General features: G+C 36.3%; 1 protein-coding gene across 14 annotated transcripts in view; it reads left to right on the top strand.

Moving 5' to 3' along the window:
- The window catches only part of LOC105464888 (mitogen-activated protein kinase kinase kinase kinase 3), a 187,300-nt gene that overhangs the window by 144,419 nt on the left and 26,066 nt on the right, over positions 1–16,815 (top strand). For 12 of the 14 annotated variants that reach the window (XR_011611629.1, XM_071076576.1, XM_071076580.1 and 9 more), the window contains 7 exons: positions 2,553–2,595; positions 4,292–4,451; positions 5,617–5,729; positions 8,817–8,882; positions 10,004–10,045; positions 12,114–12,198; positions 14,009–14,088. Coding sequence is in view for 13 of the 14 variants with exons in the window: in XM_071076576.1 (XP_070932677.1) it covers positions 2,553–2,595; positions 4,292–4,451; positions 5,617–5,729; positions 8,817–8,882; positions 10,004–10,045; positions 12,114–12,198; positions 14,009–14,088 (589 nt within the window). In the remaining variant the exon portion in view is untranslated. The remainder of the gene's footprint in view (positions 1–2,552; positions 2,596–4,291; positions 4,452–5,616; positions 5,730–8,816; positions 8,883–10,003; positions 10,046–12,113; positions 12,199–14,008; positions 14,089–16,815) is intronic. The other 2 variants (XM_071076585.1, XM_071076584.1) reach the window with 1 other exon arrangement.

Here is a 16,815-nt window from a genome sequence, read left to right as displayed (position 1 = left end):
CTCTGTTTTTGGTGAAAAGAAAAGGTGTCATTTGACCTGATTTCATCCATCTGGCAGCTTAATATTGATGGAAATTTTAATATAATTAGTAACACAGTATCGTGGGTTGTACCTCAGTTTCTTTCCTTTTTTCTATTCTAGTTATATTAGCTTGGGCTGACATAACAAAATACCATAGGCTTAGACAACAGAAATTTATTTCTCACAGTTCTGGAGGTGGGAAGTTCAAGATCAAGGTACCAGCCAACTTGGTGAGGGCTCCCTTCTATGCTTGCAGACAGCCGTCTTCTGGCCATGTCTTGACATGGCCTTTCCTCAGTGTATGCACATGGTGGGATCAGGGGTAAGAGTGGTCTCTCACCCTCTTTTTGTAAGATCACCAGTCCCATAGGATTAGGACCCCACTGTTACAACCTCATTTAAGCTTAATTACTTCCTAAAAACCCATCTCTAAATATAGTCACATTGTGGGTTAGGACTTCAATATGTGAATTTTATAGCGACACATTTCAGTCCATTTTTTCCAAAGAACTTCAGAAAAAAACTAACAAGGACAATAATTTTTTATTGTAGATTTCTTAGTAATTGATAGCTGCTGTAACTTCTGCAACTACAAAGAAGCTTTTTATAAATCTGATTAAATTTTGTCTGCTATATTTCAAATGAACAAATACTTTGGATATAAATATATAGTTTTAGAGGAGGAATGTTTTTACTATTATGTATGCATTGATGTTTACTTTTTTGTTTTGTATTTTTTTAAATAAAGATGCAGTTTCATGGTAAAATGATAAGAGCGCTTGACTAGCAGTTGAGGGCATAGGTTTTCCTTTTCACTTCACTACTCTGTGATCTTGAGTAAAGTTACATAACCTTTCTAGGCCTTGAAATCCTCATCTGAGAAATTTGTGCTTCATCATAGTACAATTTTTTCTTTCTTTCTTTTGAGACAGGGCCTTGCTTGCTCTATGACCCACCTGGAGTGCAGTGGTGTGATCTTGGCTCATTGCAGCCTTGACCTCCTGGCTCAAGCAGTCCTCCCACCTCAGCCACCTAAGTAGCTGGGACTGCACCTCCACACTTCCTAATTTTTTATTTTATTTTTTTGTAGAGATGAGTTTCCACCATGTTACCCAGGCTGGGCAGGAACTCCTGAGCTCAAGTGATCTGCTCACCTCAGCCTCCTAGAGTGCTGGGATTACAGGCATGAGCCACTGTGACCAGCCTCTTGCTATTTCTAAAACTGATCCTGAGTTATAATGAATCCTAACTTCGATCACAGTCTGCCTATAATTTCATAAAGCATATATATGGTTTTTGATGAGCTTCATTGAAGATGTTTCATATCTAACAGTAGCAAAAATGCAGTTTACAATGTGATATATTTTATACCGTATCATTTGTTTCATAAGCCAGATGTGGCTTATGTTCTTAATTATTTACCTTTCAGTTGATATAAACTGGAATTATAATTATCTTTTCCAGTTTTAATTACAGTATAGTACTTGGAACCAAAAAAGTGTATTACCCAATTACTTCTTTTTAAATTAAATTTAATTATTTTAACTGAAATAATTATAATACAAATTTATGGGGTACATACTAACGTTTTGATACATATAATGTAGTGATCTCTTCAGGGTAATTAACGTATCCGTCATCTCAAACATTTATCATTTCTTTGTGTTGGGAACATTCAATATCTTCCTTCTTGCTATTTGAAACTAAATAATACATTATTGGTTGGTTTGGTTTTGTTTTTGAGAGAGTCTTGCCCTGTTGCCCAGGCTGGAGTGCAGTGGCGCGATCTTGGCTCACTGCATGCAAGCTCTGCCTCCCAGGTTCACGCCATTCTCCTGCTGGGACTACAGGCACCCGCCACCAAGCCCGGCTAATTTTTTTGCATTTTTAGTAGAGACGGTGTTTCACCGTGTTAGCCAGGATGGTCTTGATTTCCTGACCTCATGATCTGCCCGCATCGGCCTCCCAAAGTGCTGAGATTACAGGCATGAGCCACCACTCCTGGCCCATTATTATTAACTATAGTCATCCTACAGTGGTATAAGAGAGTAGTACTTATTATTCCTCTTACATAACTGTAATTTTGTATACTTTAACAAATCTCTCCCTTTCCTCCCCTTTTCCTTGCCCTTCCCAGTTCCTAGTATCCTCTGTTCTGCTTTTTACTTCTATGAGATCAACTTTTTTTTTTTTAGCTTCCACATGAGTAAGAATATGCAGTGTTTAACTTTCTATTTTGGCTTATTTCACTTAACATAATGTCCTCCAGTTCCCAGTTACTTCTGAATAATACCTCTAGCAACATTTCACAAAATACTTTAGAAGAAACTTACAATCTTTGAAAATGATATTTGTCTGTGTAGTTTTTTTCTGTGTCTTTGAAAAAATTATTATATTTTAGGATTGGTACATTTGTAAGAAAAAATTATTATATTTTAGGATTGATTCATTTGTAAGAAAAAATTATTATATTTTAGGATTGATTCATTTGTAAAATGAATAGTTCTGATTCTAAACTTTTCTGTTTTTAGTTCAACTCTGAAAGCAAAAGTTCCACCTCCTTTGCCACCAAAGGTAGACAGATTTATTTTTCAATTTGATATATGTGTATGTGTTATTGTTCTGCCAATTTAATACTTTGTTGAGAGTTTTTCTAACTTTTCATTTGTGATCCACAAAGAAAAATTGTGAAGTTGATATAAGTAAATGATTTTTTATTGTATTTGTCTCTTTTTATAATGCCCAACTTATATTTAGTGTTCATTCTTTTGTTTTTTTTTTTTTTTTGAGACAGAGTCTCTCTCTGACACCCAGGCTGGAGTACAGTGGCATGATCTCGGTTCACTGCAGCCTCCTCCTCTCGGGTTCAAGCAATTCTCCTGCCTCAGCCTCCCCAGTAGCTGGGATTACAGGCACGCACCACCACGTCCAGCTAAAGTTTTGTATTTTTTAGTAGAGACTGGGTTTTGCCATGTTGACCAGGCTGGGCTCAAACTCCTGACCTCAGGTGATCTGCCTGCCTTGGCCTCCCAAAGTGCTGGGATTACAGGCATGAGCCAGTGTGCCTGGCCTTATTTAATGTTCATTCTAAGTAACAAGTCCTAGGAATTTACACTGAAAATGATTGTATTAATGGACTAGCGTTACTTGACTTGGGTTAGAAAACTCACATTTCTTACAAGATTGTTTTTCTCAAAATCTGCAATCTGTTCCTGACATCTAAGAATAAATATAGTAATTTATCATCATAGATACTTAATTTTCAAAAGATAATTTTAAATTAAAAATACAAAATAGTACAACAATTTTTAAATACTTTTTAACAACAAAATTATTTTTCCAAACAAAACCATTCTAAAATAGTGATTTTAACTGATGGGTTGTTTTTTAAAAGGTAAAATGAGCTAATATATATTTTATTTTATAAGTTCATATTCATAGCAAATTTTAATTATAATATGAGCTGCTTTAAAGTTTAAAATCAGAGTGTTACAAATGAGAGTTGGAGTCTTACCAGTCTTGTCATTCAGTTTATTACTGTTTTTATTTATTTACATTTTATGCAATTGAGAAAATCCTGATTCATACAGGTAAATAATGCTGTACTTGCTTGTTTAGTTTTATCATAGCAGAAGTAAAGAGATCTGAATTTCAAAGAAATAAGTGCTGAACAATAATAAGAGACACGTTATAAATTCTCCAAACGTCAGCCAACTGTAGGTTTTTCCATTGTTTGTACAAAAAGTATCTCAGTCATCCCATATTGCTGTGTTGATATTCTCCAACATGATAACATTTTAACTGGCATCCTCTCATGCACCTGGTCTGAAAGATTAAGCATTACCATAAAGACATTGAGTCACCTAAGAGACAGCTTAGATTAGACAGTTGATAAGGCGCTGAACTTTGACTAGCTTGAATATTTAAAATAAAGAGATTCATTTAAATTGAAGGAGATAAGAGAGACTGAAATATTTTTATTTGGCTAGTCTAAGTGGGGAGACTTATGAGGAATTAATAAAAAAGTCGACTTAGAGGCCCTATTATTTGCACAGCAGCAAAACCTGAGATGTACACATTTTAGTGTACATTTTTAGAATATGTTTACAACAATAAATCTGAATTGGATGGTTGAGTAACCTTTAAACTCATCTGGTAAACCTCTAATGTATAGTAGAAATAGTTTGAAAGTTTCTGACATATAATAGTATTTACTTCAGGAAAATAATTTGATGTTTCAACGTTGGTCTCTTTTTCTATATTATTTCAGCCTAAGTCTATCTTCATACCACAGGAAATGCATTCTACTGAGGATGAAAATCAAGGAACAATCAAGAGATGTCCCATGTCAGGGAGCCCAGCAAAGCCATCCCAAGTTCCACCTAGACCACCACCTCCCAGATTACCCCCTCAAAAACCTGTTGCCTTAGGTAATGGTGGAGGATGACAGCAAATACGTTACCAGGTTTTCATACTATGGGCGGGGGGGAGAAATGGAGGAAAACTTTCTTTTAAGAGATTATTTGAAATTCTTTTGGTGGAGGAGTGAAGGAAAGCAATGGCTATGGAGATGTTTTCTGCTTTTTGCCTACTGGCTTAAAGTGTTTTTGTGACAGGATTCCCTATGACACAGTCTGAGATACTTTGTCCTCATCTCTCATTTCATATTTAGCCTTCTCTCTTCTAAAGACTGGTTCACTGTTCATTTAGCTACAGTGTGGAAACAATGCAAATTAAACTGTGAACAAACACGGAAAATGTGTTTTGTGTCTAGGTTACTTCTGTTTTACAAGAGAGTACCTTGTCTAACTCCTTAATTCATTTAATCATTTCTAAAAAAGTAATTGGTATTATTTGCTAGGTGTTTGCCTCCAAATTAATACTAGAAGGAGCTATTTTAACACTGTAAAGACTCCTCTGTGTTTATCCAGAAGAAGCAATTTTTAAAAAGAGCAACTAGCCCGGGCGCGGTGGCTCACACCCGTAATCCCAGCACTTTGTGAGGCCGAGGCAGGTGGATCACCTGAGGTCAAGAGTTTGAGACCAGCCTGACCAACATGATGAAACTGCATCTCTACTAAAAAAAAATACAGAATTACCTGGGTATGGTAGCGCCTGCCTGTAATCCCAGCTACTTGGGTGACTAAGGCAGGAGAATTGCTTGCTTGAACCTCAGTGGCAAAGTTTGCACTGAGCCAAGATCACGCCATTGTACTCGAGCCTGGGTGATAAGAGAGAAACTCCTTCTCAAAAAAAAAAAAAAAAAAAAGAGCAACTAAAGTTTCTTGGATGACATAATATCAATCACCCCTTTTCTAAAAGTAGTTATGAAATCAGTATTTGGTTTTTTAAAGCTGACAAATACATGTACTTATATATAACCTGAATTTAAATTTGCCTAATATGCCAGAAATAAGAGGTATAGATAGAAGAACATATATATGACGTCTTACTTTCATAGTAAATATTCTGATTAGGTGATTCCAAATGAATGACACTATCCCAAAGTTAATATTTTTCCTTTCCTACTTGATAACTTTCTGAATAAAAATATTCATGAAGATAATCATTTTCAATGAATATATCTTATTGAAGGAAATGGAATGAGCTCCTTCCAGTTAAATGGTGAACGAGATGGCTCATTATGTCAACAACAAAATGAACATAGAGGCACAAACCTTTCAAGAAAAGAAAAGAAAGATGTACCAGTAGGTATTGATATTCATAAGTTCTACTTGTGTTTGTTTCCTTTTTAACTGTTAAGTTAGTTTTATGCTTACAATTAGTGAAACTATAGCACTAGTATATTTTGCAATTACTATATTCATATTTTAGTATATTATAATGGTGAATAGATTATTTAAATCTTGAAAAAAGTAGTTTAGCTATGGTAAACTTGAATGATGGCTTTTTATTGTTTCCATTATTTAGACCAATTTGTTATGTAGTATATTATAAAACATCTTCTTCATACAGGTAAACGCTTAGTATTCTTGTGATTGTTCACAAAATAACTATTATTATTCTCATTGAGGGTAATTGATTCTTAATAGTTTCTCTTACAGTCTCATGAAGTTATGGAAAGAAGGACATAGATAAAGAAAGCTGTAGCTTCTACCCCAGGACAAATTTCTAACTATAGATCAGGGGTCCCCAACCCCTGGGCCGCAGACCAGTAATGGTCAGTGGCCTGTTAGGAACCAGGCCACACAGCAGGAGGTGAGCAGTGGGCAAGTGAGCATTACCACCTGAGCTCCACCTTCTGTCAGCTCAGCTGCAGCATTAGATTCTCATAGCGCAAACCCTGTTGTGAAGTGTGCATGTGAGGGATCTAGGTTGCACACTGCTTTTACGAATGTAACTAATGCCTGATTACCTGATTAACAGTTTCATCCCCAAAACATACCCTCCCCTTCAACACCCATCTGTGGAAAAATTATCTTCCACGAAACCAGTCCCTGGTGCCAAAAGGTTGGGGATCACTGTTAGAGATTACATAAGTAGAGACATTGCTGCTCTTACCACTTCAGGAAAGGTGAAATTAGCCTTAGCAGCTACTCCTATCACAAATGTTAGCTAAAACATCGTAACTGTTAAAACATAAATGTTATTCAGCAGAGATCATGAAGAGATGAAAAATTTTAAACATTTGTAAAGAATTGACTTATAATCACTGGAAGACATTCAACTATCATCATAGAATTTAAAATAGTAGAAAATCCTTAAAATCCCCAGTACCTCAACAGATGTCAATGAGATGAATGGAATTTTTTGGAAGTTTTTGTATACACTAATATTTGTTATTTTTATGGAAATTTTAGTATATTCAGTATGTTTGTACACATATGTGCTATGGTTTCTGCAGTAAGCACATCACTAGAGGTTTTTGTGCTATATCTATTTAACTTTTTAAAAATATTTCACTATACAATATGACATATTTTTCTTAAAATTCATGTAAAGCATTTGGTGTTATTCGTTGTAATTTGTGAAATTTAGGTTATTTTTAAAAAGAGTGTAAACTATTTTTCAGGAATGGGTTTTATGAAGTTCTATCCAACTGAGCAGTGCCTTTTTGCTTTCAACAATTTAAATTTTAACAGACTTGCCAACATAATAGTACAAAAATGCAGCTGAGTGACTGTAACACAGTATAAAATAAATAGCCTTTGAGTGATGTAAACTTTTTTTTTAACCTTTCCTATGGTACTAAGTAAACATTTTTGTGTATTCATTTTTAGTTCACTTTTTCTGTTACCTTACTTCATTAAGATAAGGAACTAACTGTTTCAGTAGTTCTGAAATAAATATGTCCATGGCTGTATCATAGGATAAACAGTATCAGGGATATATTGAAGCATGCTTACAGTTTATGCTGTAATTCTTAAAATTACTTACAACCCTCACATCTGTAATCCCAGTGCTTTCAGTGGAAAAGGCAGGGGGATCACTTGAGACCAGAAGTTCAAGACCAGCCTGGGCAACATAGCAAAACCCTGTGTCTACAAAAAATAAAATACAAATTTAGCCAGACATGGTGGCATGCACCCATAATCCTAGCTGCTCAGGAGGCTGAGACAGGAGAATCACTTGAGCCCAGGACGTTGAGGTTACAGTGATCTATGCTTGCCTGCCACTGCACTCCAGCCTGGGTGACAGAGCAAGACCCTATCTCTAGAAAAATTTAAATAATAAAAAATAATATATTTATTTATTTATTTATTTTATTTATTTTGAGATGGAGTCTCACTCTATCACCCAGGCTGGAGTGCAGTGGCGCAATTTTAGCTCACTGCAACCTCCTCCACCTCCCGGGTTCAAGCGATTCTCCTGCCTCAGCCTCCTAAGTAGCTGGGATTACAGGTGCGCACCACCATGCCAGGCTAATTTTTGTATTTTTAGTAGAGATGTGGTTTCACCATGTTGGTCAGACTGGTCTCGAATCCCTGACCTCATGATCCACCCACATCAGCCTCCCAAAGTGCTGGGATTACAGGTGTGAGCTACCGCGCCCAGCCTTATTTATTTTAAATAATATTTACAACCAATTCTATTAGTGCTTAGGTTAAATCTGAGAGTTATAACACTCAGAGCTCCCTAATTTAAAATGTTTTGCTAGGCCAGGCACAGTGGCTCACACCTATAATCCGTACACTTTGGGAGGCCAAGACAGGTAGATCACTTGAGGCCAGGAGTTCAAAACCAACCTGGCTAACATGGTAAAACCCTGTCTCTACCAAAAACACAAAAAGAGCCGGGCGTGATGGCAGGCGCCGGTAATCTCAACTACTCAGGAGGCTGAGGCACAAGAATCGCTTGAACCTGGGAGGCAGAAGTTGCAGTGACCCGAGATCATGCCCCTGCACTCCAACATGGGTAACAGAGCAAGACTCTGTCTCAAAAACAAAAACAACAACAAAAAAATGATGTTTTGCTAAAATAGATAATTTAATAACAGTATAAGAAAAAATATATATAAATTATTTGCAAAATGGAATCAAAAGGTATCCGAAATTATGGCAACAGTAAGATGTGTGCATCCTCAAAAATATATCTACAAAGTAAATGTGTCATCTTAATTTCAGAAATATTTTTATGTTATATATATGAAATCAATTAACAGTAGCTTTTTTATTAGTTTTCATCTAATTGTTTAAGTGATTCTGACGTGTGGCAGCTCTAGGGAAAAATTAAAATGTCATTCCTTAAAATGATGTTATTGAGATTAACCTTGAAAGAAATGTAGACTGTCACAAAGTTCGTGTTTAAAGTATACCCAGGGGGTTCTCTCTCAGGGAACAGTTCATATACTCAAGAATGTGGCCTTGGAGAAATATCTGGCATTCTTCAGGATAGTGTGCGTGAGCAAATGTGTTACATTTCTTCTCCTTGTAATTGCTTGTATACTCTAACCAATGATTAATATATTTGAATTCATCAAAATTGAGAACTTCAGTTGGCAAAACACATTGTAAACATGATGAAGATTATCTATACAAGTGGAGAAACTATTGGTTATATATGTATAACAGATGAAATACTCAAACCTAGAATATATTTTTAAAAGCTCCAGCAAATATATATGAAGATAACTCAGTTAAAAAAAAAAAGGGAAAAGAATTCACAAAAGAGGAAATACAGATAGCAAATAAACACTGTTTTTAAAAAGATTCTTAATCTTCCTAGCAATCAGAGGCATGCAAATTAATGAGGAACACAGGAGAAAAGGTTTTTTACTAATCAGCTTGGTGATATTGCTGTGAGACTAGAAAGAACCAGGAGCTCTCATACATTGCTGGTGGGTGTGATGTGATACGTACACTCTGAAAAGCAGTTTGACAGTCAATATGCACTAAAATGTGAAAGGTAGAGACCCTGTGTACCAGTAGTTTCTCAGTATACCCATACTGTGGTATGGTATCCACTCGTACGCTGTGTAAGTAGGTATATGCAGGAATGTTTGTTTCAGCATTCGTGTTCTAGTAAAATATTGACAGTAATATAAATACCGAATAATGTTTAAGGAATAGTTAAATAAAGTATATTTATGCTGTGCTGCAGTTAAAACAAGTGAACTAAGTCTATATGACTGATATGGATTACTGTCCAATTTTAAGGCAAAGAACATGCAGATAGTGTATAACTATTTGTTTAAAAACACACACACAAAAAATTATTTTCTGTGGGAACATGTATTTACATATATACCAAAAAAGTCTGGAAAGCCATATGATTACATAAGTATATCTAATTCACTAGAGAAAGATTTGGAAGGTTTTACACCAAACTAGTTTTTCTGGGACAAGTACTAGAAATAGTGCATTGTGAAAGAACTGTGGGGAACTTCAGCCTTAACTGTAATGTTTTGTTTTACAAAGAATGTATTCATGTATTTTATTTGAATAAATGTGTTTGAAATACAGTATTGTTATACCAAACAGCAGCAAAAAAAAGTGTAATTGTACATGTGTTCTTTTTCTAGAAGCCTATTAGTAATGGTCTTCCTCCAACACCTAAAGTGCATGTAAGTACTAAATATGGAGTAGGCTGAGTTTCAAGCTATGTCACTTATATGTGTTGTCTTTGCTTAGGTTTTTTTTTCGTCTGTTTGAAAGAACCTTCATTACTGTTGAACAAAAATCCAGAAGATTGCTAATTTAATTACAGGCATGTGTCACCATACCTGGCTAATTTTTATATTTTTAGTAGAGACAGAGTTTCACCATGTTGGCCAGGCTGGTTTCGAATTCCTGGCGTCAAGTGATCTGCCCACCTTGGCTTCCCAAAGTGCTGCGATTATAGGCGTGAACCACCACGCCTGGCCTTTTTATTTATTTATTTATTTATTTTTTATTTGTTTTTGAGACAGAGTCTCACTCTGTTGCCCAGGCTGGAGTGCAATGGCACAATTTCAGCTCACTGCAAGCTCCGCCTTCCGGGTTCACGCCATTCTCCTGCCTCAGCCTCCTGAGTAACTGGGACTATAGGTGCCAGCCACCACGCCCAGCTAATTTTTTGTGTGTTTTTATAGTGACGGGTTTTACATATTGGCTAGGCTGGTCTCGAACTCCTGACCTCAGGTGATGTGCCCACCTCAGCCTCCCAAAGTGCTGGGATTACAAGTGTGAGCCACCACGCCCCATCCTTTTTTACCTTTAAATTCTACTTTTTAATTAGTACAGAGTATACTTTATAAACTATGTTACAAAATATATATACTTTATATTCGTAATTTGTATCATACTTAAATTATAAATATTTTTAAATAATTTTAATACTAATTTATACAGTATACTTTATATTATATAGCATATATATTATAGCAGAGAAATATATACAATAGGGCAAAACTTCCCACTTGACTGCAAGATAAAACACTTACCTCAGGCTTGCAGTTTGACAAGCTGCAAGGTATCTATGAATGCCTGGTAGACTCCAACTATGCAAATTAGCTTAAGATTGGGAACTGGCTTGATTGTTTTGTTCTTCATTTTGTCATGTAAATTTCTAGGAGTTAGCAGTACCTCAACATACAAATTTCCGTAGCTGTCTTAAAAGGTCCTTATTAGGATTAGTTAAATGATACAGTTTCTGCCCTACATCATATAAACATGTTTCTATTGGTCTACTACTACCTGATGGTATTGCCAAGCTAAATTGTTCTTTTTTGGTACCAAAATCTTTAAAAATATATTGGTTGGTATATTTCTGTCATTAAAAGGGAAATTTTAAGGTCCATGTTTTAATTACGTTAATACTTTTAATCCATTATTGTCAGCTAGTGATGTTTTCTTTCAGTATGTTACCTCCGTGTTTGTGAGGAAGACATTCCATCTATAAAATGATGCACAAATGCTGTTCTTTTAATTTAGGCCGACATGACAAATACTGAAATTTTCTCTGACCAAAAATATTTTCATACTGTTTTTCTCTCAAGTTGTCAGTAGTAAAAGTGATTACCTGAGTCAACATTCTCGTACCTTGAGAATTTAACCAGAAGGATAATTTCAGAGTTAATATTTTGCTCTTTGACAATATAAAGTTCAAATGAGTAATGTATTTCATTATGATATATTTATTATCTGAAAAGTTTGTAAATCGACTTGATAAGTAATATTAACATCAAAGAGTTAAGCTTTTTAATGAATCCAGGGAAAATAATCAGATTGCTCGATTGCAAAAATTAAAAAATAAAAGTCTATATGTTTGGAGGTTGAAGTACATATGTGAATTTCAAATCAGCCATACCTGTTTCAGTTTGTAATGTGAAATTCAATATTTAATACCATTTTTAGGCTCATAAAACCAAACAAGAAAACAGTCTTCCTTTGTAGAGATTATGATTTCCTACATATGACCTTTTTTTTCTCTTTTTTCCAAGTAAAATTATTGTGGCACCTGGAAACTTGTGGTACCACTGTTAGGCAAATGACTATGGTGATTTCTTACACTTACTTCTGTAAATTTGAAGATGATCATAATTTCAGTATACTATCTATAGACTCTCACATTAAAATAGATAATAATTACATTTTATATATTAAAGACTGTACTTGTCACTGTTTCATATTGGTTATTCTTTGTTTCCCTAGATGGGTGCATGTTTTTCAAAAGTTTTTAATGGGTGTCCTTTGAAAATTCACTGTGCATCATCATGGATAAACCCAGACACAAGAGGTAGTATTGTGTGTTTTTTATCTGTTATCTTCCTAATTTTTTTAAACTGGAGCCATGAAAGCATTTATGATTTCGTTTATTTTCTGAGTATCTTTCTGGCAAAAAAACGTTTTATTATAATTTTTTTTTAAATTTTAAGGTTAATATGTTTCTTTGTGCTGTTATCAGTGTTTGAGGTGACACATAACATTAAAATTTCATTGTATAGTTACCATCTCAATATAGTGAAGCCATGTATTCTGTGCCACCCTAGTTTCCTCCAGAAATGTTTCTGCTGCTGCTGCACAGTAGTCTGGTATCTTTTTTTATTTTTTATTTTTAGGGAAAGAGTCTTGCTCTGCCACCCAGGCTAGAGTACAGTGGCATGATCATGGCTTACTATAACCTCAAACTTCTGGCCTTATGCAGTCCTCCTGCCTCAGCCACCCGAGTAGCTAGGACTACAGGCACATGCCACCATTCCTGGCTGTTTTTGTTTTTGTTTTTTAATTTTTTTTTTTTAATTTATGTAGAGATGGGATCTCTCTGTGTTCCCCAAGCTGGTCTCGAACTCCTGGGCTCAAGCAGTTGTCACCTCAGCCTCCCAAAGTGCTGAGATTACAGACATGAGCCACTGGCCAATAGCTTCATTTTTTTCAAAACAGCCATTATGGAAGGAATTTAGCTACCAAGGACCCAGGGTTTAGTGACCACTTTAGAGGATCTCTGACCTTAAAAGGGGCCATAATCAGAAAAGTTGTCCTCAGGCACCACTAAGAACTGTCTGTGTCCTCTCACTGTATATCTGAATCTTAATAGCTGTCTGTTTATGTAAGATACACATAGAACATTTATACATGAACATTTTTATATACATACACATATACTCATTAAATAGTCTGAGTACTTTTATGTCATAGGCAAGGAAACTGGCACTCAGAGAGGTTCATTGTTTGTAGCCAATTAGAAAGGGTCAGTTTAAATCCAGTACTGTCTGACCACAGATCTTACGCCATTAATCTCCCAGTACTCATCTTAAATGCTGGGCGCTTTAGGAATGCTCTTAGCATTCTATACTGTTCTCAACATACTTCAGTTTAGTCTGTTAGTCTAGGAAAGTTTTTGACCTGTTACTCTGTATTATCTTAAAAACAGATCGGGCACTTGTTCTTCAAGTTGCCTGCTTGGATCTCTTCGAAGTGTTCTTTCCTTTCTTTCCTGTTCTAAAGCCTTTTTAATAAATTTCCACTCCTGCTCCTGCTCTGGAAAAAAAAAAAAAAAAAAAAAACAGAAAGGACCATGGCCATGCATCTCATATATTTTAGAAGATACTGAGTCCCCTAGCAGGTATCCCAGTTTTAGTTAACTTTTTAATGGACTGTGGTCAGATTCTGAGGTTTTTTAAATAAGAGTGCTTATAGTACAGCTCTGAAAAAAAATCTGTAGAAGTAATTAGAATCTGTATCAGCCACTCTCGATTTATATTCTATATGTCAGTGGCACATGATCCTCTCTTTAGGGGGTTTTAGAAAAAGGAGCTGCAGATTCTTTGCCAGTTCTTAGCACTCTCTGATGAGTGAAGAATGTACTATGCCACTCTTCAGAATCTCCCTTACATAAAAATTCTCTTCACTGCTTTGAGGCTCATGTTTACATATAATTCAGTTTATGGGTCTAAAGTGTCTAACCTCTTCTTTGTATTCACTGCTTATAAATCATGGTAATTCTTGTTTTATATGTTAATACATACTTACGGAAGTTTAGATTATAGAAATCCTATTAAAAAATCTTTTATTTACCAAAATCAGTCAATGAATTACTTTTGTTTCAGATCAGTACTTGATATTTGGTGCCGAAGAAGGGATTTATACCCTCAATCTTAATGAACTTCATGAAACATCAATGGAACAGGTATGTTATTTTGTATATTCTTTTTTTTTTATTTTTAAGTTACCATAAGTACACATTAGACCAGAAATAAGATTCAGTTTCTGACTTGCTGCCTCTTTTATTCTGTTTTGTTTTGTTTTGTTTTGTGTTTTGAGACTGAGTCTCACTCTGTTTCCCAGGCTGGAGTGCAGCGGTGTGATCTCGGCTCACTACAACCAGGTTCAAGCAATTCTCATGCCTCAGCCTCCCAAGTAGCTGGGATTACAGACATGAGCCACCATGCCTGGCTAATTTTTGTGTTTTTAGTAGAGACAGGGTTTCACCATATTGCTCATGCTGGTCTCGAACTCCTGGCCTCAAGTGCTGGGATTACACATATGAGCCACCCCGCCCCAGCCTCTTTTATTCTTAAAATCCTCATGAGGCCAGGCACTGTGGCAAGTGCCTGTGATCCCAATACTTTGGGAGGCCAAGGCAGGCAGATCGCCTGAGGTCAGGAGTTCGAGACCAGCCTGGCCAACATGGTGAAACCCCATCTCTACTAAAAATACGAAAATTAGCTGGGCGTAGTGGCATGTGCTTGTAATCCCAGCTGCTTCGAAGGCTGAGACAGGAGAATCACTTGAACCCGGGAGGAGGAGGAGGTTACAGTGAGCTGAGATCACGCCATTGCGCTCCAACCTGGGCGACAAAAGTGAAACTCCATCTCAAAAAAAAAAAAAACCTTCATGGAGCATGTTCTAATTACCAGATACTGAAGACAGATTCACAGGACTAGTCCATACCCTTGAAAAGCTCATGATCTAATAGGGAAAAGAGATGTATAAACCAGTAACTACAATACTCAGGATTAGATGTCATAGGAATGAGTATAAGATATTGGCCATAGAGGTGGATGTCACCAGCACCTCCTGTGGGGAGATGAGAAGGAGGGGCATTTGAGATGGACCTTAAATTCTGATGAATAGAAGTTTGCCACACAGACAGGATAAGCATGATGGCATAGAGATGTGAAATAGCATGGCAAGTATGGGAACAATGACTGGGCAATTTGACTGGAGTACAGAATAGTAACAATAGATGGAGCTGGGTAGGCAGGCAGAAGCCAAACACCAGAGTTTGGTGTACCATGCTGATGGAACAGACCTGTGTTTTAGAAATATCTGTTTGCAGTATGGTGAGAGATGAGACTTAAAAACCATGGTCAAATGGTGAAAGAGTGTTAATTCAGGGCAGAGGTAGAGAGAACAGGGGGGAAAAGATAGTTTTATTGAGATATAATTCATATAGCATACAGTTCACCCATTTAAAGGGTACAATCCAGTGGCTTTTAGTGTGTTCACAGCATGTGCAGCCATTACCACCATCAGTTTTAGGACATTTTTGTCATCTCCAAAAGAACCTCCATAATCATTAGTGGTCATTCCCCATTTCTCTCCTCCTCTCCCCCGATATGGGGATGTTTTTGAGTGTCACAATGAGTGGGGGGAGCTTTTGTCATTTAGTACCCAGGAGTCAGGAACATAAAACAACCTGCAAACTGATAATAATGATGATGATATTAATAGCTAATATTTACATAAAGCTTACTATGTATCCATGCAGTGTTTTTGAATGCTTGACATACATTATTTAGTCTTCATGAAATCTCTCAGAGGTAGATACCATTGATATTCTCATTTCACAGATGAGAAAACTGAAGCACAGAAAGGATTAGTAACTTGCCAAAGACCCCACAGCTATTCGGTGGCTGGACTGGAATATGAACCTAGGCAAGCTAGCTCCAAATTCCATGCCCTTAACTACTTCACCATATTCTCTCTCCCAGTTGTATAGTTCCTGTAGAGAAATGCTGGACCTGGAGAAAGATCAAAGATCTAGAAGTGACCAAATTGAGTGACCAATTCAACATGGAGGGTGAAGAGAGGTCTAGGTTAACTTCAGGTTTTCCACTTGAGTGACTGGGTGCTTGACAGTAACAGAAAGATGGAATATAGTATACTGAAGGATGTATTGATTTGAAGAGAATGGTAATGCTTTCAATTTGGTCATACTGAGTTTGGGGTGCCTTCGGGTTGTGTGACTAATTCTTTTATCAATATAAATTGATTACAAGGCCGGGCACGGTGGCTCACACCTGTAATCCCAACACTTTGGGAGGCCAAGATGGGTGGTCTCCTGAGGTCAGGAGTTCAACACCAGCCTAACAAATAAGGTGAAACCCCGTCCCTACTAAAAATACAAAACCTAGCCGAGCATGGTCGTGTGCACCTGTAGTCCCGGGTACTCAGGAGCCTGAGACAGGAGAATCACTTAAACCCAGGAGGCGGAGGTTGCAGTAAGCCAAGATCACACCACTGCACTCCAGCCTGGGCAACAGAGTGAGACTCCATCTCAAAACAAAATAAAAATAAAAATAAACTGATTACAAATAAAATGGAAAGAAAAAATCTGTAAGTAATGATTTATTCCTGACTAAACATTTTCATCTTCTTTTTTTAATCAGATTTTCTAACAAGATCCTAAACTGTATGATATACTGTAAATCTTTTAATCTGGAAATGGTATACAGTGAAATGACTGAAAAGTACCTATGAACCAGGAAAGGGAGGAAAAGCATCTTGTAATTATAATAATTAGTAAATAAATAATTCAAAGGTGGTCCTATTTTTATTGGGTATAATGAGATATCCAGAAGTAATATTGGTAGCAATATTAATTTTAAGGAATAAGGCCAGCTTTATGCAT

The sequence above is a fragment of the Macaca nemestrina genome, chromosome 13, assembly GCF_043159975.1.
Source record: "Macaca nemestrina isolate mMacNem1 chromosome 13, mMacNem.hap1, whole genome shotgun sequence".
Lineage (NCBI taxonomy): Eukaryota > Metazoa > Chordata > Mammalia > Primates > Cercopithecidae > Macaca > Macaca nemestrina.
Note: the sequence above shows the minus strand (reverse complement) of the source record. Positions and strands in the feature narration are given on the sequence as shown.